This window comes from Rhea pennata, chromosome 9, assembly GCF_028389875.1.
Source record: "Rhea pennata isolate bPtePen1 chromosome 9, bPtePen1.pri, whole genome shotgun sequence".
Classification (NCBI taxonomy): Eukaryota; Metazoa; Chordata; class Aves; order Rheiformes; family Rheidae; genus Rhea; species Rhea pennata.
Genome location: NC_084671.1, coordinates 5723982 through 5746796, shown reverse-complemented (window position 1 = coordinate 5746796; position 22815 = coordinate 5723982). Strand labels below are relative to the sequence as shown.

Genomic DNA, 22815 nt, shown 5'->3' with positions numbered 1-22815 from the left:
CTCCAGTGCTCCATATCCTCTCTCACCTTTCACATGCTAATGACATGCTTCTGTTGTTTTTCCAAAAGTGACTTTTTTAAAAAAAAGGTAATTGAACTTAAGCATTTAGCCAAAACAATGCAGGAATTTCAAAGTTTTGACTAATATTTAAAGCTAATAAACCTAGTTTGCTGGCATACTAATGATATTTTAATTAACTTGCAGCATGTAGTTGCTTATACTACAAGTGAAAAACAAAACTAAACCTTACATCGTTGTTTTTTTTTCCTGCCTTCTTAAACTGTTTAGAAAGGCTCCTATCATCAGAGTCAGGTGGCAACTCTGACACATGAATAAGACAATACAGACATGTGATGGTAGTTAAATTGTTTAATGGTTTGGATACAGCCTTCTTAAGAGTTTGTGAATCACTCAAATATTGTTTCCTTTTTCCACTCACACTGCTCATACCTGCAGAAGTGACTATATCTATGCTCCTTATCAGAAAAAGTGACCAAATAGGATAGCAGTGGTTTGCTCAAAGACTTTCAGTAGTGCAGTCTTCTGCATTCCTGAACGTGCCTGATAAAAATGAATAAAAAGAGTAAGTAACTAATTAATCCTTAAATGTGTGTGCGGGCAGAAGATGTAGGAGATCAAAGTAAGAGAGAAAGATTTCAACACTATACCTAAAAACCAACTACGTAACTGCTGATGTTTTGATTCTGTGTTACCATAGTGGTGGCATATAACCAGGGAGGTGAATGGACACCTTTTATCAGGGGGAAGTGACTAAGGTGGTGCTAACAGCTGTTGTACCTATCCATCCACCCCCTTTTAGAACACTAATTTGTCTATTACTCCAAAAAGCTCTCAGTGTCATTAGGGGGTGTGGAGGTAACTCTGCAAGTTAGTTATGGCTGCTTTACTAAGCACAAGTTGACAGGGAAGACTCTCTCCACTCCCTCAACCTTATGGCCTCCAGAGCCAGGTATGAGACCTAATCAAGTCTACTTCACCCCCACAGAGCAGAAGTCTCCATGTTTTCTTCACAGGGCAGCTTAACAGATGTGACACCCAAAAGGTGGATGCATAGCAGAAGCCTAGAATTATCTCTGCAGTCTGCAGAGGACCTCATAACTTGTGATCATCCTATTTAGCACAAAGTCCACAGGTTACGCTGCATGGGAACCCTGTTCTGGATTTTAATTGTTGCACAAGAACAACAGTGCAATGAAAATTTGAGGATACACAGAACTTATGAGAAGGATTTGCATGCTATGAAAATTCAGATTTTTCTAAAAAGGTAAGTATTCTGCATTATGTGTTTTTTTTTTTTTTTTTTTGAGTGTTGCTCTTTGGAGCATTGCAGATTATACTCTGATAGTCCTGCCTATCCTTGAGCAGTATTCCAAGTATTTTCAGTACTGAGACTTTGATTATAGAATTTCTTGCCAGAAAGATCAGTATGAGAGTCATACTAAGGTATGATTTTTGCACGTATCTTTCCTTCTCTTGCCCTACATATTAATTTGAGCAATGAAATTAGCCTGGACTTAGGTCTTAAATTTATTTATGAATAGTATTATTGGTAACTGTCAACTTAAAGTGCTGTGATAACAGGGAACTGGGACTATACCAACAACATTTTTTTTTTTAAGCAGATGAGGCAAGATGGCAATGTCATATAGAAAATATCACAGGATAAATAGCACCTACTTTGAAGAGTACTAGCATATGTTTCTGAAATTGGTCTTCTACCTGAACACTTATTTAACAACAAGATGTTTGGCCCATAAGAGCATTCTGCTTTATTGACAATATCAACAAAAATAGCCTTCGTGTTAAAGTTAACTTTGATACTCCTTTGGAAAGAAAGGGCTGCAGAGTAACTCTTACTGAATTTTATAAACAGCTTCCTGCAAACTAAAATAATTATGTAAAATACTGTATTGCTTGAGGAAACCTCTGCTGCAGACATTTATTGCTTTTTTTTTTGATAACCAAGCCCTCACATTATTAAAAAAAGCATTTTGTATTCTTCTGAATGATATAATTTACCTAGACTTGAAGCTTTTACTATGTTCTTGCGAGTATGTTATTCTAGTAGCCAAAGCAAGAATAATCCTTTTCTGAAAAGAAAGAAAAAAAACCTTCAAAAATCTGCCTCCAGAACTTACAGCACCTTGTAGAAAAGCAGTATTTTGGTCCCATTTAAAAGGGATGGAAAATGGCTAATTCAGCAGGCCAGTGACAGAATGTTAAAATACATACTGATAGAGAAATTCACTTAAGATGTATTTTAGCCTAGAAAGTACTTCTTCAAAGAGCACCATGTAAAAAAAAAAAAAAAAAAAAAAAAAAAAAAACCCACCACCCCAAACCTTAAAAACAACCCTGGGGGAACACGACCCACCTTTCACCAGGCTCAAGAGCAATTACACTAGATTGCATTTAGAATAAAACTCTTCAAGTTAATTTGAGCAAACACAAGATATTTTGTATCAGAAAAATCAGGTATTACTATTACCTCTCTGCTAAGAGTAAAAATATAATAATCCTTGTTGGGCTATACGCTATGCCGAAGACTGCCTTGTGTCCTTGTCATTGGGTACTTTGATGGTGGTTATGTTAGACTGCTTCCCTCCTCCTCTCATTGCTACCCCTTGCAGTTATAAACAGCAGACACAAGGTGAGGGAAAGTTACAAAACAAGTTTATTAAAGTCTAACATAAAACACTTCAGGCTAAGTATGTACAACTCCCTCCCTTCCCAGGGAATTATAAAATTGAGAGTTGAGCTATATACAAACAAACAACAGAGGAAATATTGTATATACATGAAAGATACTTCAAAAAATAACTTAACAAAAAAATCAGTTATTAGTCCTTATCTGAACTTAGTTCTGTAAGGCTTATCAATAGCCTCTCCAAGATCAGAGCTCTGAAATCCTTTACATGGGACTTGTCCATACTTGAACATTTCTTGAAATGTACTACATCAGAAAAGGTGCCATGCTTTGTGCACACATCTAGGTACAAATTCTGAAACAAGTGAGTTAGCACAGAGTTATTCTAGTGGAAGTATTTCACAAGAGCCAATTAATAAATTTCTAGATGAAGATAACCTATTCACGCAAAACTTACACTGACTTCAGTGCAAACTTGACTGAGACAGTATGAAACAATGGTCTCACTGAGACAAATCATGCGATTTTCTCCAATTTACCGATACTGGAATTGTTAATATTCTCACCTTTTGCAGGCAGGTTTCGGGAAGGAGTAGTATGCCTGAAAAGATTCCATGTTTCCCACAGTAATCCCTCACACAAATCAGAAATACTGTTTTATGCCTTGTACCTCCAAAATGAACCTGGAATCCTTAAACCTATGATTCAGATGTGCAGCTGATTTCCATGCATCAGCAAAAGATACAATACAGATCTGCCTCTTCAGGTCCTACAGCACCCAGCATAAGCCCTCCTACAAATTAGATATATCTAAAATCTATATTCTAGTAAATGAATACAGTTAAAGGAGATCATACCTCAGCAGCTGAGATATCTTCACAAAAGATGAGGATAAGAATCAAGACTCTTAGATGGGGACTCAAGAGTGTAGGTCACTAAATTATTGCTCCAAGACAAAACTACTAGCCTGTGTATTCTATTAAGAAAGGTTAAAAATGTTGTCCTGTAAAAAATAATCATTATCTTCTTGTCTATAAAGAAAATTAAATGAGTAATAAAGCAAATGTTACTAAGTATCTAAACAAGATCCTGTATAAATCTAAGCACTGTGTTTTTTAAAAAGTCTGAAACCTAAGAATACAGTAAGAAGCTATAGTTGTAGAAATATAAAAACAGTCCAAACAAACATTGCTATGGAATGCTTTTTCTATGTAGGAATGTGAATTTTTTTCCAGAACTAATTCTCACTTGTGGTCACATATCCTGAATATATTAATCTTCAGATACTTTTTCTCAGGTTACAGTAGCATATCATTAGTTTATCTTCTATGGATGTTTAAATATGAATTTATTAATTGCACAATGTTTTTTTTCCTTTTAGTACTTGTGACTAAAGGTATGTCTATCTAAAGGTTCTACTGTATTTTCAGACAGAAAAAAGCAGTGAGGAAGCTTAGGTCAAGCTACATAGGAGTTCACTTGTTACTTAAGAGTTAGGATCCTGATCTCTGCAATTCTTCAGTTGTAAATGGAGCTGACAAAGGAATCCTTCAGGTATTACATCAACAAAAAGAAGTGGTGGTGGTGGTGGTGGTGGCATCCATCTGAATGGATGCCTAGCAGAAAATCAGAGAACTTCATCCATTGTCCTTTGCCAGCATTATAAAGGACATTAGCTATTCATAAATGTTGTAGTATGGATAAGCAAATAAAATAAAGGTCTGAAAGGAATGGCAAGAATCAGCTTCAATAAACATAGTTATAGATGTCTGTGATAAAAATATCCCTGGGGAAGGGGTTATACATCATGCTATGCACGGTAGACTTTAACAGTAATGTTAAAGCATAAAATGTGAAGCAGAAGTTTTACACATGCCATAACCTAGGATGATCAACACAAAGCTGCTAAGGGTCTACTACTTTACAAGTACCAACAGGTAGGAAGAGGAGGAGGAAAGAAAATAAAAAAAAAAAAATCCAGTCATGCTCAGGAGTTCAGGGACCATTTACAAAACATTTAAATGAAATCCTCCATGAAATTTTTCACAAGGCTGTTTAATTAAGGTGCAGATTAATTATTACTCCATGTAAAACAGATAAGAGGTATCTCCTATGCTCTTCTATTAATCAGCATCTGAACGCAAGGCATCAGTGGAAATAAAATGCTAGCACCAAGTAACTAACCAACAAATCAATACCTTTAAATGTATTGTTGGTACAGTTGTATGACCATTTCCTTACTATTTGATGATTACTTAAATAATGCTCACGTTATGCTAATAATGGCACAAACTGGAAAAATGAAGTAGAAAAAAACTTCTATTTTGTCAACTAGACTTTAACAACCCTATCAGGACACTAAAAATGCTGCTGTTTTTTTTTTTTTTTTAAATTCAGATTGCTGATAATAAAACATACTTTTACAAGGGTCTTGCTAAATAACAGTTTTATGATGTTACTGTGGATAAGTGACATGACAGGTAATGCAATTCATAAATACTTCAATTAAATCACAGATATTCTTCTGGTCAAGGAATTATCAATCTGCTCTGTTGTATTCTTCCTTAATGCCACTCATTTAGCATTAAAGTAGTATTTTATCAGTGAAGGAAGGATTTATTTCTTCTTTTGTACTGTTTAACACAACAAGAAACGCTACCATAACAGATAAATGATTATTATGATATGATGATTCCTGCCTCACAATGAAGTTGGTACAGTCTCATCTGCAACACTCGTGGTTCCAGATCTTCCTTTGAGCAAAGGCTGCTATTTGTGCCAAAATACAGGATATTTTAGGGGTGTGAAAAATAAAGCTGGGACCAGGTACAATAATGTTGGCCTCATTTAAAAAAAATAAAAATAAAAATATCTTGGAAAGAATACCCACCAGGTACATGTCATTTTGTTACCTTTCTATGATTTACCAAACTACAGGAAAGAAAAAAAAAAAAAAAAAGTCCCTTGTCAGGGACATTTACCCCAAAGTTTTCCTTTCCTCTGGTCAGACTTCAACTGAAGACAACTACTTCTGGCAGACAGCAGTAATTCTTTGCAAGCACCTCACCAGAGCACTGGCCTACCTTCCATCACGTACTCCTTTATATCACCTTGGAATGTAGGAGTACAAGCTTGTTAGTACATCTGAATTATGATTCCCCCCCCAACATACATCTGGGCTAATATTCTTAAACTAATAAATATGGCTTAAAACATCTGCTTCCAAATGACACTGTGACATATCAGATGAGCAGGAACACTGCAGGAGATCTCCAAAAATCATTAACACATTTAAGAGATAATTCTTAAGGCAGGTGTTGCTGGGAAGGAATAATCTCCTGGAAATCAGTATAAACTGCAATTAAAAAATTGATTGTAGATTAGCATGATTCAACAAGATATGAAAGGCAGATTGCACAATGGAGATGCCTTACATGTGTCTTTACATAGAAGAAAAAGAACAGATCCAACTCAGAAAAACGTTAACTGCTTGAATCATCATGTTCATCTTACCAAAGGTATGCAGGTTCGTTACCAGGTTACCTTGGCTCCATACTGCAGCATCAGTACAATTGCTGCAAGAAAATAAACTGAGGTTCTGAATATCCAGTTACAGCAGATCTTAGTAATGTTTCTGATGAAGGAGACTGACTACCCGTCACAGGAAGCAGCATCTGATGGTCTTCAGTCCCAATGGGAAGAGGAAGTGGTAAAGACATCTCAGAGGGCTTCACATCTACAGACTCTGATAAAGGACTCTTCTGATTCTGAATGGATTCTTGTTCATTGAAAGAATTCTCAAGTGTATTGGAATCAGGGGGCGTTTCAGATCCTGGTAGGAAAAAAAAAACAAAGTTTTCTAAAATATTTCTCTTACAACAATTCATTTACAGAAAAAACTTTGCAGATGATGGAAGGATTATTATTAGAAAGAACTGAGCGAGTCATTCTTACTCTTGGCAAACATGAACTCGCTGCAATTAGAAACCTGGCTGTAGATAGCACAACTCAAAAAGAAATGAAAGACAGCCTACAAGCGTGTCTTTACATGGAAGAATAAAAAGAACGAGCACAACTCAAAAAGAAATGAAAGACAGCCTACAAGCGTGTCTTTACATGGAAGAATAAAAAGAACGAGCACAACTCAAAAATATGTACTCTTGAATGATTATATTCATCTTAACAAGACTCTCATAGTCACTACCAGATAACTTTGTTGGGTTCTAACTGTAGTGTCATCTCTCTACCCCTTACACCTTTCTTTGCAGGCACCATCCCTCTGAGGAATAATGACTGTCTGAAGAAATGTTCCAAAGCTGCTATGCAAATCCTGCAAATTCCTTTTCACTTGACTGTCTAAACAGTCATTTGGTGTCTCAAATACTGCCTGGACTGTTGGGTTATCAGTGACTTAAGAATGCAGTAAAGCCAGAATAAGCTGTAAATACAATCTCATCACTGAATCACGTTCTCTGCTGCTGGTAGCATAACGAATAGACAGATGACACATTCCAACTAGATCTCCACTTGACATGGCACAGAAGATAAGTCCTTAACAACACAGTTAACAGAGTAGCTTTGGGGAAAACATAAGGTTCCCTTGAAAAATCTCACCAGAAAATCTGAGAATCTTGGCCACACCAAGCATCCTCTGATTGGGATAGCATTGCACAACATATCATCTATCCACAAACTTCCAAAGAAAACAGTTCTGTTTTTATCCAGTCACTTGAAAAACAATTTTACATTCTTAAGTGAAATCACCATTAACAGACTAACAGCCTTCCTGTTTGAATGCTGTCTACTACTGCTTTGGGAGGGCTTTCGGATTAGACCACAAAGGATACTAATAACGTGAAAGTGCTCACTAAAGCCTGTTATTCTAGTGGTGAAGTATTCCTATCTGCCTTCCCTCTCTCCATTAGGGCTGACTTGCCTTGCCTCAGCTTGGCAGCTCCCGCTGCCCACCTGTATTCTCCCGCTTTCCCAGGCACTTGCCAAGCTCACTGCCTGTCTTACCGCAAGCTGGCTTCCAGCTGCACTGCAGCCTGCCTACATAGGGCTTCACAAAGCCTTTGACCTTCAAAGCTGCCTCTGCCTACAACTCTTTTCCCAGTCTCTCCCTAAACTGCTCCATCTGTCCCAGTCCAGACATACATGGATACCTATTATTTCCTTTCCACATGACAGAAGCAAGGGAATTACGGTTAATACACTTAAGAATAGATAATGAGGCATATGGAGACAGTATTGAAAGAGGCTGGCTCTATTATCTGAACATCTCTGTGCTTTGTACCATAATCAAGTAACATAACAAATTTCTTCCTAATCAAAAGGAACCTGATACCTAGAATAGGAATTAGATGTATTTGAAAAGTCTTTTTAGGGCAGCATTCACAGCTAGGAACGTTCTGCAAACTGTTCAGTCTTGTGTGTTTGCTAATCCAGCTCAGATTTGGATTAAATGTTGACTCTGTGTGTGCGTGTATACACACATGTGTGTGTGTGGGTGTGTGTGCACACACATGTATGTAAGTAAGTAAAATATTTGGGCCTTTGAGGTGCCTTGTTCACCTCAATTATCACTGTAAGGGCAGACTCTTTCCAAAATAGATTAAGAGGTAAAGAAAAAAAAAAAAAAGAAAAAGTCACATACAATTCAGATTATACCTTAATATGAAAACGTCTTACAGTTTAGTAGAACAAGAGAGTAAGTATTTACATAAGAAAATTCTTTTCAGCAGCAATCCACTTCTCTGTTGATCAAAAAATGTCTCCTATAACAAGGAAAATGCTGTCTTGAATCTAAGTAGCATATGCTTTATGCTTTAAAAGGTTTGGCTGTGTCTAAAGTAGATGCTTTTGGCACTAAATAGAACTATCAAAAAAAAAAAAAAAAGTCTTTCTTTTCTAATTTCAGCCCTACTTGATCCCCCCAATAAATGTTATTCCGCATGGAACAATACAAAACAATCAGTGCCAATGTCTTAACCTTTCTTTACACAAAGGACTCACCTGTATGAACTTTTGTTTTGTGCTTCTTTAGATTTTTTATATCTGTGTAAGAATTTCCACACAATTCACAGATAAATGGTCTTTCACCTGAAAAAATGGGTTTAGCAGTTAGAACTGAAGAATATAATCTTGAAATCAAAAGAAAATAGTTATATACCTAGGATAACAGATTTAAAAATTTTATCTCAGTATGTAGCTTCACAATTTTAAGTTATTTTGTCTGTGTCTGTATTTATAATAAAACTATTTAAAGAAAAATACAAAAGGAAAAAATCTCACGTTGAAAGTAAAGCTATAATAATACATCAATATCTAAGCTGTTAGATATTGGGCTGACTAATGCAATTTAAAACAGATCACAAGTAGCTTCTTAAAATTATGTTAACATAGAGATACATAAATTTAAAAAACTATACTATTTTCAAATACAGCACAAGATAAGTGAATGTAAAAAATTATTTATTTTGCAGGAAGCAGCCTGTCTGGAAACTGACCTGTATGGGACCGAAAATGTTTATTGAGCTCTCCAGAAGAAATAAAACTTTTTCCACAAATGCCACAGATATATGGCTTCTCTCCTAAAGGAGACACAAAGAGTTTGTTATTACAATACATAAACCAGAATACACAAAGAACAAACTAAAATGAAACAGAGGCAATAACCAATGGGAAAAGACGTTCCTAAACTGAGGTCAAAGGGAAAGAATCTGAGGAAGGAACTGATGGATGAGAACACCACAGGTAACTCCCAGATAGTCCTAGTCTACAGTTTGCCTGACCATTGCTTATCTCTCTCCTCTCTGCAAGTGGCTAGTCCTCCCTCATCAGGCCTGTTCAGGTAACTCTGTGTTCTGTCTCTCCTTACCTGTATGTTTTCGGGAATGGGTGATGAGAGAACTTGACACAGCAAAGGCTTTTCCACAAGTGTCACACACATAAGGTTTCTCCCCTGTGTGGCGACGCACATGGTAGGTGAGCGTGCTGGCCTGAGCAAACCGCTGACCACACCGGTCACACACATAGGGCTTCTCGCCACTATGCTTCCTGTGAACAAACATGCGCGTTAGGGAGGGCTCTTACCGCAGACAGGGAAACGACACCTGACCTGAAACCCACTGACCTGGAGTCTGGGTTTGAGTTAGCAGTTTCTCACTAAGTAAAATTCATTGTCTGTTGACTTTGGCAATTTGAGTATCAATGATTTCAGTGGCAGCTGAATTGGACTACAGGCATTGCACATGTAACACTCAGCAAGAGAACTCAGCAAGTTTTGCATTATGCAATACTGAAAGATAAAAGGATGATTCCTAAAAAAGGGGACATAATTTGTGCTCCTGCCAAAAATTACAAATACTCCCATGCAGACAGCAGCGAACAGTGAGACCTGTTCTGTTTCACTTCCTGCCAAGGAACTCTTTCCTCCTCTGTGCTAAAAGAGATTAAAAAACAAAGCAAAAAACAAAAATCCAGTCATTGCCATAAAGACACCACTGTGAATGCCACAACATTCATAAATTGCAAATCACTTCCCTAATGAGGAAGTGCACAGACATACGTATCTATTAGGCATTTCAAAACACGATTTGAGAGTAAAGAAGAAGTAGAAATGACCAAGTTATGTGAATATTTAACTCCTGCTCGTGCTGGAGTGAATTGTTGTTCTCTCTGTTTAAATGAATGTATGAATAAATGTCTTTAGATCTGTAGGATCCCACTTTTGCCTACCTGGCATGAATCTTCAGATTGCTTGATGTTGCAAACTGCAGATTGCACACATCACATTTGTATGGTTTCTCTTCTCCGTGATGCATCCGACTGTGGAACACTAACTGGCATTTCTGGGCAAAGCCTTTGTCGCACAGTTCACATTTGTATGGCTTCTCCCCTAGTTTTTTTAAAAAAAGAAAAAAGTATACTTTCTACATTTACGTAAGAAAGCTTTCCAATCCATTTACCTGATCAAAGCTCAAGTCTCTGTTCTAGTACTTCTTACAAGTAACATCCTGTAACATCCTATAACCAATCCACCGAAGCTCTACCTGCCAAGAATACAGCACACACTAGACTTTTTGAGCACATTACTTGGACAAAGAAAAAGAAAAGTAATTAATATTTTTAACAGTGCTGTTTTCCCAGTATTACAAGAGTGCTGCTACTACTACACTTTCAAACATTTTGCTGGTTATGTCTGTTCATGATACTGAATATTTGAGATGAACACCCAGTAAATCACCTGCTTTTTTTTGCCTGCAAAACAGCAAGAAGTCTTTAGTATACTCTCTAGTTCTCACAAATTTTTTGTTAGCACCTGCTGTAGAATGCTACAGATAGTTCTCTGACTATTCATATGTTCTTAGCGGTCCATATTGTCTCATCTAATGGCCTGTGCAACTCCAGAGTCTTGGATGACAACATAAAAGAGCCTGTGCTTGTATTTCTAGGGCAGTGCACAATCAAGCTAAGAATCCAACAATCCTGGAGTACATCGTGTAGATAAAAACATCAAAAAATAAAATTATTAGACATCTAACTCGCCATGTAGCAGCCCATACATTAAAATTCCCTACCTATTCATACAAATATTTCAAGTACAACACCCCGAGAAGTAGAAAGAGCGGCTGATGTTCCTACCAGAAAGCTGTCCTTTGAGTTTTGCTCACAAGCTTCATCTTATATATGAACCTTTGGCTAGTCACTGGCTGGTAAATTTGCAATCCTCTCCCTTGGCTACTGAAAGAGCAAGATGTTCTCCTGCAGCTGTACCCCATCACCTCCTACTTCACCTCTTTCACACCTTCACAGCTTCCTATATATAGCTCCACTGCTGACTTCAGCTCAGGGTCTTCCAAAGGGGGGAAAAGAGTAGAAGTAATAAAATTCAATCTTTTTTACTCTTACTTCAAAAATCTGAAACAGCCACAAAAGGAAGAAAACAAAGTAAATAATGCTCCTCTGTTGCTCACTAGGTTAAGTACAGCAGCAGAGCCAACAGCAGAACAGCTGTACCAGATCAGGTCGAAGACCCAATTAACACAGGACCAAGTCTTCAGTAGAAATCTCTAAGGAAGAACATTAAAGACAAGTAAGCGCACTACTGCTCCAGCACATCTTCCCAGGCTCCAGCAATCTACTGTTCATAATCTTTCTAAGCCAGAGGTATTTGTCTTAATATTTAAGTGCTCATAATTGATTTTTCTTCCATGCTTTGTCCAGTAGCTCTTGCTATCACACAGACTTCTAGTAATGAGACTGAATGAAAAGAGCATATCATCACTATACATTTCAACTAAACATTTTACTAAATGAAATCCCAAATGCTGTACTAACTTAGCTTATTTCCTCTACTTTTAAAAAGGTATCTATGGGAGAAGTTATCTACTTGTCACAAGAATTTTTTTTCCTATCCGTGTTATCAAACATATATTAGGATTGAATGTTAAAAGAAAAAAGTAACGAAATTAAAAAATTATAGTATCAAGCTCACCGGGCCTTACATACTCTACTGGCAATACTGGCACTTCATTCCCTGTAATCACTGCACAGAAAGAAGAGTCAGCTCCTCTGAGACTCTCTGAAAATCAAGATGCTAAGACTAATTGAGTCCCCTCTGTCTATTTAACATTTTTCAGTACTACATCAGTTTCTATTTTAAAACATTTAATGGTACCAGGACACAGATACTATCCCCATATGCATCCTGTAGTGGACAAAATTTCTAAGATGAAAGTAAAAATGCATACAAAGATGTTTTTAGTTATGTATTCATATGCTATTATTACAGATCTCAACGATCTATGAAGAAAGAGCCAAAGCTTACCTGTGTGAGTTCTTACATGCGTTTTCAACTGATTGCACTGTGTAAATGCCTTCCCACAAAGCTGACACACATATGGTTTCACTCCTTTGTGTATTCTCATGTGTCGACGGAGGCTACTGGCTTCTGAGAAGACTTTTCCACACGTGTTGCACACTGGTTTAGCTTTGGAGTACTTTTGATCAAGTTCCTCTCCTGAGCCCTCCAGCTGGTAAGTGTTCTTTTCATTGGCTATATTAGACATACAATGCTCTTTTAGTGCACAGTTTTGCTGAGGCTTTCCCCGTTTTTGCTTTGCTGTAAGAGTCTGAACTAACATATCTTGTGCTGCCAATGTTTCACTTTCCACCACAGATGACAACTCTAGTTCAGAGTTATCACTGCCTTGAGCAGCCTGCTCTGTTATCTGTGTAGCAAGTTTATTCGCATCTAAGAACATTTCAATTGATGCATTCTCAGCCACATCATTTTGATATTGTACTGATTTATTCTGTATGCTTTTGGGGGAGCTGAAATTCTTCTTTCGCTTTTTGGGCTGAGCAGATTTCTTTTCTAAAGCTGCTCTCTTTGCTTGTGGTTGAACCAAGTCTGCAGAAGCAGCATCTGCTTTCTCCCGATTATTGTAATCTCGGAGGGTCAGAAGGCAGGTCTGCTGATTCATTTCGATGTTTCCAGTGATACTAGATGTCTCTGTAGAAGATGGATTAGCAATAAAAGCAAAGTCTTCCATCTTTATCTTGCATTTAGTCACCACTTCTTCTACTTTGAGATAGTCGGCAGCCTGATGAATTTCTTTAACATTCCAGCTGCAAGAAAGTAAGATTTATGTGACAATATTCTGGACAAAGCAAAAACTTGCTCTATATCAAATATATTAAACAGAGACAACAGAGCTACAGAAGTTACATTGTCAGAAAACAACTATGAACTGAATGCAGAAAGATCTAACCTAGTATTCATTAAAGTAAGACAGTTACTACCAAACTGATGGCCTAGTAGGATCTGCAGGTCTACAGAACTAAAAATTTTATTTTCATTTACATTGCTTTTGTGGCATTTTAAGCTAGAAGTCCAATAATAAAGTGGTGAGGCTGGATATTAGTTTGTTGGTCAAAAAAACTCAAGAATCACAGTATGAAGGGATAAAACATTAGAGAATACAAAAACTATCATTTTATAGTCTTTCTGCCAAAAATCTTAAGCAATTCACAAACAATGGATTTACTTCAGCTGTTTTGTGAAGTAGGCATTAATCCTGTTTTAGAAAGTGATTTCAAAAACTCTTTACTTTGAGTCAAAAACACAGACAACAGTAAGAGCCATAAAGTGCTTCTTTAAATTACTACCCTGTATTTTTCTGTTCCTGCAACATAGGCCTCAATGGTTTAGAAAAAAAATAATCTGAAAAGGTAGCATACATTTAACATATACCACCAATGAAGGTAGTGATTTATAGCACTTTAAAGGAAGATCAATGGTAAACATCATCTTATCAATCTATTACACTATGAAAAAACCTAAACAATCTAGTGTCCATTACTAGAGAAAGCAATTGCTCACAACACAGTAACAGCAGCAGGAATAACCTCCCACTTGAAGGCTGTCAGGATGCCACAGCTGGGCTGACTTGCTGTGCTTCACTGCTTTCCTTTTTCATCTTTTGTTTCTTCCTACTTTTTGTATTTATGCTTAATTCATAAAAACTTGGACTAGGTTATGTGCAATACTAAAGTGAATAAAACAGATTTTTACCAACTAGTGCTCCTTCAACCCCTGTTTTCTTTTTCCATGTTTCATTCTCTTTCTTCATCTTATCTGCCTTTCTTTCCTGCCTTTTTTCCGGTCCACCTATTTTCTCCTCTCTTCCTGTCTTTCTTTTAAGCTTTCTTCATTGATGGCATAGGCAGTAGTTACAGTAGCAGAGGGCTGCACAAGTTCGTAAAATCAATGTCTTTAAAAGAAACTGCAGTAATAAGTTAATATGGGTTTAGAATTAATACTTTCCTCGGAATACATTAAATGCAAAATCTGGCTGATTCAGTGTAGTTGCACAGTTCAAATTACAAACAAATATAAAGCACCTATCTGTTGTGTTAATCTGCTATAAAAATACATGTTAAGATATAGGCTCTTATGGTATACAATAGATGTTAAGTATATATAAACCAAGAGTAAAAGCCACAGAGGCATTAATAATTAGACATCTGCAACAGCATACAAATTTAAGCCTATTTTCATAACACAACTATAACCAATAGTATAAAAAGGAAATAATGTCAGTGCTGCAGAAATCCCCATTTTCTTAGTGCTTAGCTGCATTATAATACAATATAGCAGAAAAAGTAATACAATTACATTGCCCGGTTCTTTCTAATTTAAGAAGCAATCAAGGTGCTATATTAGCAGCTTTGAACATCCGCCACTGTGAACGCAGTTAAACAATCAGACAATAAATAACTAGGAACAACTATTTTTTGTCTCAATACAACTGTTTTACTACTCTTGTGTAATACTAGCACTGAGTTCAAAGTAAAATCCTGTGTTTTCACTCATGCACCTACTATCACAAAAGACAACAGATTCTCCAGACAGTTGCAATAGTCACCTACAGAGATATTACAAGAGTAGGAATACGCATTAGCAGACCTGCAGGTATCATCCCCAGTCAGATAACAGGGTGAGAACAGTACTTTCATCTCCCTCTGGCCGCAGAGCCCTCAACTGCTGTCAAAATGAATCCAGAAACTAAATCCTAATACAGATCGAGACAGGCATTAAGAATGCTGCACGCTCCTGTTCATACTTAGTTTGCAAAGCACAAATCACTAACTTTAAGAAATAACTGTTTGTACTGCTCTATGACTATTCAAGCTTATAGCTAATTTTGAACAAAACCCACAAACTTACACACTTAAATAATGAAACATGAGTGATGGCATCAAAGTTTTTTTAAATGCGTTTGACACCAGACAGCAAGGAAGGGGTGCCACCACTGGGCTATGGACTTCTAAGTAGCGACACTTTCCTGTTGATGGATAATCTCCTTTTCCCCCTCTAACACAGGGGGAAGCAGTAAAAAGAACGCTCCCTGTACAGGAAGTAACGCAGTATGCGCAACACCAGCATACTAAAGGATAAAAATACTTTTTCTGTAATTTTTTAAAATAGTAACTATCCTCATCTCTCAAACTTTAGCCTCTACTGCACATAAAGCTTTCGTGCATTTGCTTCAGAAATGGAATCCTATAATCCAACTTAAATAAACTTATCCTTCCCTCTCCCAGAAATCATTCAAGATTTCTAATCCTTTCTGACCCAGAGACACACAGAGAATTAACTATCAGTAAAACATCAGACAACATATTTTTGTTTCGGTTTGTTTCGGATGCCTGAAAAAAACAGGCTACCTATCATGTGAAAAACACTGACATGTTGGACAGTATTTTAAAACACACAAGCAGACAATCTTCTCTTGTTAATAGCCATTTGCTATTATTTGTTCCCCCAAAACTTATTATAGAGAACAAAAAATCCAATACTGCTTTAACACAGAGTTCATCTCCCTTCCCCCCGCACTGGCTTTAATAAGGTATGTTACCTGTCAAGGTTTAAATGTCCCGTATAAATGAATTCAAGGAGTTTTTGGAATCCATCAGCTTTCACTTGAGTCTGATCCAGGACAACATTGTTGTCAGAAGCATCTCTGTAAAACGCACCGAAGTACTCGCTGAAAGAAGCGAGCACATTTCTGTGCGCCTTGAACTGGAATTCGCCGATAACAACCGTGCAGTCGCACAGGAAGCCGGCTTCCCGCTGCTTGTTCAGCCTCTCGAGAAGGTGCTCGCAGTGATGAGAATACTGCATTTTGGCAGCGCCCGGCCGCCTCTCGCTCCGGTCTAGCGAAGAAAAGAAGCGGCTTTACAAGCCGGACCGCCGCCTCCCCGGCGCGGCGCGGCGCGGCGCTCAGAGCCGCCGGCGGACGGCCCGGACGGCCCCGGCGCGCGCTGACCGCCCGCGCTCACGGGGCCCGGCGCGGCCGCCGGCGCCGCCCGGCGAGGCCGAGGGCTCCCGCCGCCGGCGGAGCGAGGGCCGCCCCGGCGGGGGACACCCGCGACGGGCCCCGCCCCACCCCGCCCCGGCGCGGCTCAGCGCCCTGCCCGCCCGCCCGGCCCGAGCCCGCGGGAGGCGGCGGCGGCGCTGCACACGCACCTGGGAGGGGGCAGAAGCGGCGCCCTCGCCTCAGGCCGCCATTTTCCGATGACGCCGCGCGCGCCGCTTCCGGTATGCGACTTCCGGTGTCCGCCGGGCGGCGCGGGCGGGGGCCCGGTCCGGCCCGGCGGGACTGCGAACCAGCTCCGCGGGGAGCTCGGGGGCGCGGACGGCGGCTCCCGCGGGGCGTGCCGGGAGCTGTAGGCGCGGCGCTGCCGCGGCACTGCGGAGCTCGAGTGGAAACGCTAAAACGACGTTAAAAACGCACCCGGAACACCTCGGCGAAGGGAGCGGCACTGCGCCGCGCTGCAGGGGGGACGTAGGGCCTTGGCCGTGATAAGGAATTGCCCTTTCGGGTAAATACTAAGTTGGCACTTGTTTTTGGAGGGAGCGAGAAGCGTAAGATATAACCGGGTAAAATAACCTCCCCGTGACCTTTGAAACTTGGGTTTAACAGGAACGATCCACAAGTGATTTGTTTGCCGTACATCCTAGCCACGCACACTGAAGCGTTAGCTGAAACGTTTTAAATCTGCTTGTTAGTATTAAGGCAGTAGTGTTGAGAACTTTTAAATTTCCCCTCGCCGTTTTTCTAATTAAAAAGAACTTAAAAAAAAATCAAAAAGTTTTAAGGCAGCCCCGGCAGTGTCGCCCCGTTAGTTGCGGGGCAAAATAAGCCGCCGCTGGCGGGTGTTTCCGCCCGGTTTCGAACCGGGGACCTTTCGCGTGTTAGGCGAACGTGATAACCACTACACTACGGAAACGCCGCTTGTGGGGCTCTGCCGCCGCCGCCCTGCTAGGGCGCGGCCGGGCTCGGCGCGGCCCCGGCGAGCGGCTGCCGCGGGCCGGGAGCCTCCGCGCCCAGCTCCCGAGCTACGAATCGCCAGTTTACGGGAAAAGCAGGACGTGGTTTCACGCTGAAGAGGAGCTCGGAAGAAAATAAACAGCTTGCGTTTATAACGCGAGCGCCATATGTTTATAGCGCCTTTCGTTCTGGTACCAGAAAAGGCCGTACGCATTTAAGAAACTTGCACTGATAATATATATACACACATATATGTGTGTGTGTGTGTGTGTGTATATATACACACATATATATGTGTGTGTGTGCATATATATATATATATATATACACACACAGACACAAATACAGATATGTAAATAAGCTTTATCAATTGAGAAATAATGACTACAGCTGGGCTGTGAATACGCCAACAAAACTGCACATTCGAGATAGAAAGTTAAAAGCCCATTTAAAATTACATCAGGAACCTAAGCAGGCATAGAACAATGGCTCGTATGGATATTTGGCTTGGACATTATGGTTAAGCTCTCTCTTTTTCCCCAAAAAGGCCTTGATGTTTTTAATGAATTTCTGTCTCTGTAACCAAGCAGCCAGTCACTGTTTCAGGCAAAAGCAAGCATCTTCTTGGAGACATATTTTTAGGAGCACAAGAAGCTGCAGCACCTTTCCACAGCTGCTGTGCTGTGCTGTGCTGCTACAGCAGCTTCCACAGGAAGCCGTATAGCATCTTTCCTAGTCTCTCCTACAAAACGAGACAGACACTATATACCACCTTGTGGGGGCTTTCATTTATGCACACAAAAGGGCTGGATCTATTGCTTTTTTTGAACTGTTCTGAAAACCTTCATTCCTGGCTATGAGAAAGAGTCTTAAACCAAAAGTAACGCTATGGGTATGAAAGAGTAACTTCAAATCTTGATCTTCCCCAAAACACTAATCCCTTTTTCAGCACGCCCATAAATAAAAAGCACACATTTCACACCGAGGTGGATGTTGTCCCAAACCACCTGGGTAAGAAGCCCACGGAGAATTTTGGGACCAACTCTGTGGCAGGAGCCACACGGGGTATGGTAACCCCCTAAATTTTGGCGGCTGCTGCCGCCGCAGCCTTGGGGCGCGTATTGCCACGCGGGCGCCGAGCAGAAGCGGGTGCTGGTGTCGTAGTGACCGTCCCTGGCCTAGAAGGGCTCTGTCACAATGGGGAGGGGACACGCGCAGACACCCGGCTGCTGCCCCATTGCTTCCCGAGGGCTGAGCAGGGAAAGGCAAGTCGAAGCCGCGGCTTACAATGCCGAATCTGCCTCCTGCCGTCGTCATAGACAACGGCTCGGGCCTAATCAAGGCTGGCATCGCTGGGGAGAAGAAGCCGTGGATCACCTACACCAATGTGGTCGGCCATCCCAAGGACAAGTCGGTGGCAGGCCAGAAGGACTGCTACATCGGGAACGAAGCGCAGGCCAAGAGAGGGATCCTTTCCATCAGGTATCACCAAAAGGAGCCGTAAAGCCCAAGGAAACGAGGATAGCAGAGTAAGACAAGGGAGTTTTCCGGCCAGTGTCGGGGAAGGAGCAAGGCCAGGTAGGACGAGCAGGACAAACCAGGTGGGGCGGCCATGGGAAGAAGCAGAGCGCTGCGGTTCCCACATGGAGAGAGGGGCAGTTCCAGCAAGTTTTTAGGAGCCAGAAGATGAGACAAGTGAAGAGGAGGAGTAGTTTGGCCCTGCTAGCCCTGTGGAGCAGGACTGTAATAAAGTGGCAGCAACGGGCTGTAGGCAAGATGGGAGCCGCACCGAGAGCACCGCACCTCCAGCGGGACCTCTGGGCAGGCTGCTCGTGGCAGAGATGGTTTGCCATGGGAGGAAGTGACTAGCCCTCCTGCATTTTCTTATACACAGCCACTGAGATGCCTAATCCTGGAAGGAGGAAACTTAACTTTGCCATCCTTTGCAAAGGGAAACATAAGCCAAACCCCAAGCAGTGGGAGGAGGAGTAAGGAAAGCCAAGAGAAACAAAACAGAGAAGGGAGAACAGCTCCAGAGGAACATAGTGACGGGGAAGGGAAAGGGGAAGCAGAAAGAGCTGGAGTAGGCAGCAACAAAGTACTGCTCAATTTGGCAGTGACTGCTGCAAGATTTGTTAACCCTTCTGCTGTCGTGCAGAGGTTTCCAATGATTGCAGGGATGTGTATATAGTAAATGCTACAAAAGAGCATCTTTTCATGCTTGTAGCCTATCTCAGGTCCATGTGGAAGGCACTTGTGTTCGTGGTGTGACAGCAGCGCTAGTTCACCTTGATCGCGGGGTCTTCCGTGCACAGCTGTAACACCCAGCTCAGAAAGGCTGACATTGCTGCCATATCTTTCCCTGATCCCATATTGCCCCAGTATTAATAATACTCATTCTGCTCCGGCAAGGTCTTCAGCACTCCTCGAGAATTATATTTTAATAATTGTAAATGAACTAATGAATTACAAGTTATTCGTATCAAACTGTTCAGCCATAGCTTGACAACCACACTCAAAGAGCGAAGGCCCTGATTAGCTAACAGGCTACAGCCCTCTCTGAAGTCCTGACCCATCTTGGCTGTCACAGCTGCTGAAGCTGTCTCGCCTTTGAAAGGGCCAAGTCTTTTTCCAAGTACTTTCTCAAACCAACATGCACCATTAAAAGGTACACAAACTGTTTACTGAGGGTGCTTTTTCCTAATGTTCTTCACCTGGGACATCCCCCCAGTAGACTGCTCTGCTCAGGGGGAGATGCTAGTATCCCCATGAAGTCTGGGGTAAAGAAAACTGGCCTTTTATTTTGCTCAACTCCTGCAGGTACCCAATAGAGCGCGGGATAATCGTGTCCTGGGAAGATATGGAGGTCATGTGGAAGAGCGTCTACGAAAACGACCTGCAGATGCGAACTAGTGAGCAGCCTGTGATTCTGACCGAGGCTCCGCTCAACCCTCTGATCAACCGAGAGAAGATGACCGAGCTCTTCTTTGAGCGCTTTGACGTGCCAGCTCTCTACGTGTCTATCCAGGCCGTGCTTGCTCTCTACGCTTCAGGGCTCACCACGGGCTGTGTGGTGGAATCTGGTGATGGTGTCACCCACAGCGTGCCAATCTTTGAAGGCTACTGCTTGCCTCATGGCGTCCTCCGGCTTGACCTGGCTGGCCGTGATCTTACAGACTACCTAACACAGCTTCTGAGAGACAGTGGTTCTTCACTAGTCACCACAGCTGAGAAGCAGCTCGTACAAAACATGAAAGAAAATTTGTGTTATGTGTGCCTGAACCTAGAGGAGGAGATGGCCAAGAAACCTAGTGAAGTGGAAAAAATTTACCACCTTCCTGATGGCAGTGAAGTTAAGGTTCACGATCAAAGGTTTCGTTGTCCAGAAGCCCTCTTCTATCCTCATAATTTTGGTGTAGAGGCACCAGGGATTGACAAGCTCTGCTACAACTCTATCATGAAGTGTGATGCCGGCCTGAGGGCTTACTTCTATTCCAATATCATCCTTTCTGGTGGTTCCAGCCTCTTCCCTGGAATTACTGAACGCCTGAACAAGGAGATTGTTCACATGGTCCCAGGCAATGTTAAGGTGAAAGTCAGTGCTCCTCCTGAGAGGAAGTTCTCTGCTTGGATAGGAGGCTCCATCCTTGCCTCCCTGAGTGCCTTCCAGCACATGTGGATCACTGTGGCGGAGTACAGGGAGGTTGGGCCTAACATTGTGCACAGAAAATGCTTCTAAAGTACATGGGATTTTGGATGGATTTTACTTAACATATCGTGGAAAAGAACCTCAGATTGCAGCTCCCTGAACATCAGTGTTGAGGAGGTCTGTGCCTGTAGCCAGCCTTTTGAAAGTCCAATAAAAATCATGACTTTCGTCATGGTGACTTCCTCCCTGGTCCAAGGAAACATCTTCTTGAACGGATGTAAAATGTAGGTTCTTAATGCGGCTCTTTTCCCAGAGCGAGATGGTGCAGTACGTAAATAACGACGGAGAGGCTGAGCGCTCCGCGCTATTGCTTCCCGCCGCTGCGCTCCAGTTTACCTGCAAAAAGCCCCGTGGCTCTGCCACTCCTTTTCCGCGGGGCTCGGGGGGTCGAGGCGTAAAGACGGGAGAGCCGCTCGGGGAGCGCGGCGGGGGGAGGCCGGAGCGGGACAGGCCCCCGGTGGCCCCGCAGCCCGGCCGGGGGAGGGTCGCGGCGCGCTCCCGCAGCACGTGGTGCCGCCGGGGGGCGGATGCCCGCGCTTTCCAAACTCCCGCCACTCGCCGCCTCCCGCCCCCTCGGCCGCCCGCAGCCAATGGCAGCGGAGGCGGGCGCCTGCCGGCCAATGGGCGCGCGGCGGGCGTGGCCGCCGGGGGTATATAGGGCGCGGCGGGGGCGCGCCGCTCCGCGTGGCGGGCGGGGAGGGCTCCGGCGTTTCTAACCCTAAATGGCTCGCGCCGCGCTCCCCGCGCTCGTCCGCTGTTTTACTCGCTGACTTTCAGCGGACGAGGGGAGCAGCCCCCCGTGGCGGGGGGGCTGGGGGGCAGAGAGAGAGGGCGACCGGGGTGGGGCTGGGGGACATTAGGGCAGGGGAAGGGAGCCGGCAACGGAAAAAACGTCAGCGAGGGGTCTCTCCGCCGCCGCGGCCCGCCCTGGGGCCCCGCTCCCGGCGCAGCCGGGGGCCCGCCGGGGAGGCTCCGGCCGCCGCGCCGCGCGGAGGCCGCGGTCGGCCGGCTCGCGCCACTGCCGCCGCGAAGAGCTCGTCTCTGTCAGCCTCGGCGGCGGCCGGGAGCGGCGGGGCGCGCCCCCGCGGCGGGGCGCCAGCAGAGCAAAACGGGAGCGGCGCCCCCGGGGCAACCGCCGCGGCCCCCTCAGCCGTGGGGCGCGCGGCCGGCGCCGCTCCGACACGCGCGCGCCGCCGCGCCCCTCCGCCCCCCGCGCGCGCGCGCGGCCGTTGCGACCGTTGGCGCCCCCCGCCCCACCCCCCTGCCCTCCGCGCGGCCGTTGGCCGCCCCCCGCCCTGAGGAGAGGCGGCCGCGCGGGGGGCGATCCGCCGGCCCAGCCTGGCCCGGCCTGGCGCGGGGAGGTGGGCGCGGAAAGCGGGTTACGGGGTGGGCTGGGAAGCGAGGAGCCCCCCGGGGTGAGAAACAGGGGCTTGGGGGCTGGAGATTGCTTTATCCCCCCTAGGAAACGGGCAGCGGGAGGGCTTGGCGTCACCGGTGCCTCAGCCCGGCAGCCCTTATCTTGGAGAGTTACGGGCCATGGCAGCTTTGAAATGTTGAATTTTACTCATCGTGTTTGGGGGGCATGGAGATGAACT

At 43.0% G+C, this 22815-nt stretch overlaps 2 protein-coding genes and 1 non-coding gene across 4 annotated transcripts; 1 reads left to right on the top strand and 2 right to left on the bottom strand.

Annotated features, from left to right (window-relative positions):
* Positions 1-2672: 2672 nt before the first annotated feature.
* Positions 2673-16379, bottom strand: MYNN (myoneurin). 2 transcript variants are annotated; one of them, XM_062582363.1, is made up of 7 exons: positions 16096-16379; positions 12501-13303; positions 10409-10568; positions 9549-9727; positions 9178-9261; positions 8684-8770; positions 2673-6500 (listed from the first exon to the last, which is right to left on the bottom strand). In XM_062582363.1, the coding sequence occupies exons 1-7, from the start codon at positions 16359-16361 to the stop codon at positions 6232-6234; spliced, it is 1848 nt and encodes a 615-aa protein (XP_062438347.1). In that variant the 5' UTR covers positions 16362-16379; the 3' UTR covers positions 2673-6231. The 2 variants fall into 2 exon arrangements, with proteins under 2 accessions (XP_062438347.1, XP_062438348.1); XM_062582364.1 differs by lacking the exon at positions 16096-16379 and adding an exon at positions 14250-14321.
* A 375-nt stretch (positions 16380-16754) lies between these two features.
* Positions 16755-21250, top strand: ACTRT3 (actin related protein T3). Its single transcript, XM_062583023.1, has 4 exons — positions 16755-16906; positions 18461-18576; positions 18771-18993; positions 20332-21250. The coding sequence occupies exons 1-4, from the start codon at positions 16755-16757 to the stop codon at positions 21248-21250; spliced, it is 1410 nt and encodes a 469-aa protein (XP_062439007.1).
* On the bottom strand, positions 17398-17470 carry TRNAV-AAC (transfer RNA valine (anticodon AAC)). Its single transcript has one exon. It is a non-coding gene; the product is annotated as a tRNA-Val (tRNA).
* Positions 21251-22815: the final 1565 nt, after the last annotated feature.

Excerpts from the sequence above, each read along its gene's own strand:
- ACTRT3 (XM_062583023.1), top strand. The coding sequence starts at position 16,755 with ATGACGCCGCGCGCGCCGCTTCCGGTATGCGACTTCCGGTGTCCGCCG. Across the intron at positions 18,577-18,770 it reads TGTGGCAGGAGCCACACGGG|GGAAAGGCAAGTCGAAGCCG; the intron begins GTATGGTAACCC and ends AGGGCTGAGCAG. Across the intron at positions 18,994-20,331 it reads AGAGGGATCCTTTCCATCAG|GTACCCAATAGAGCGCGGGA; the intron begins GTATCACCAAAA and ends CAACTCCTGCAG.
- MYNN (XM_062582363.1), bottom strand. The coding sequence starts at position 16,361 with ATGCAGTATTCTCATCACTGCGAGCACCTTCTCGAGAGGCTGAACAAG. Across the intron at positions 13,304-16,095 it reads GGACATTTAAACCTTGACAG|CTGGAATGTTAAAGAAATTC; the intron begins GTAACATACCTT and ends ACTTTCTTGCAG. Across the intron at positions 6,501-8,683 it reads CAAAACAAAAGTTCATACAG|GATCTGAAACGCCCCCTGAT; the intron begins GTGAGTCCTTTG and ends TTTTCCTACCAG.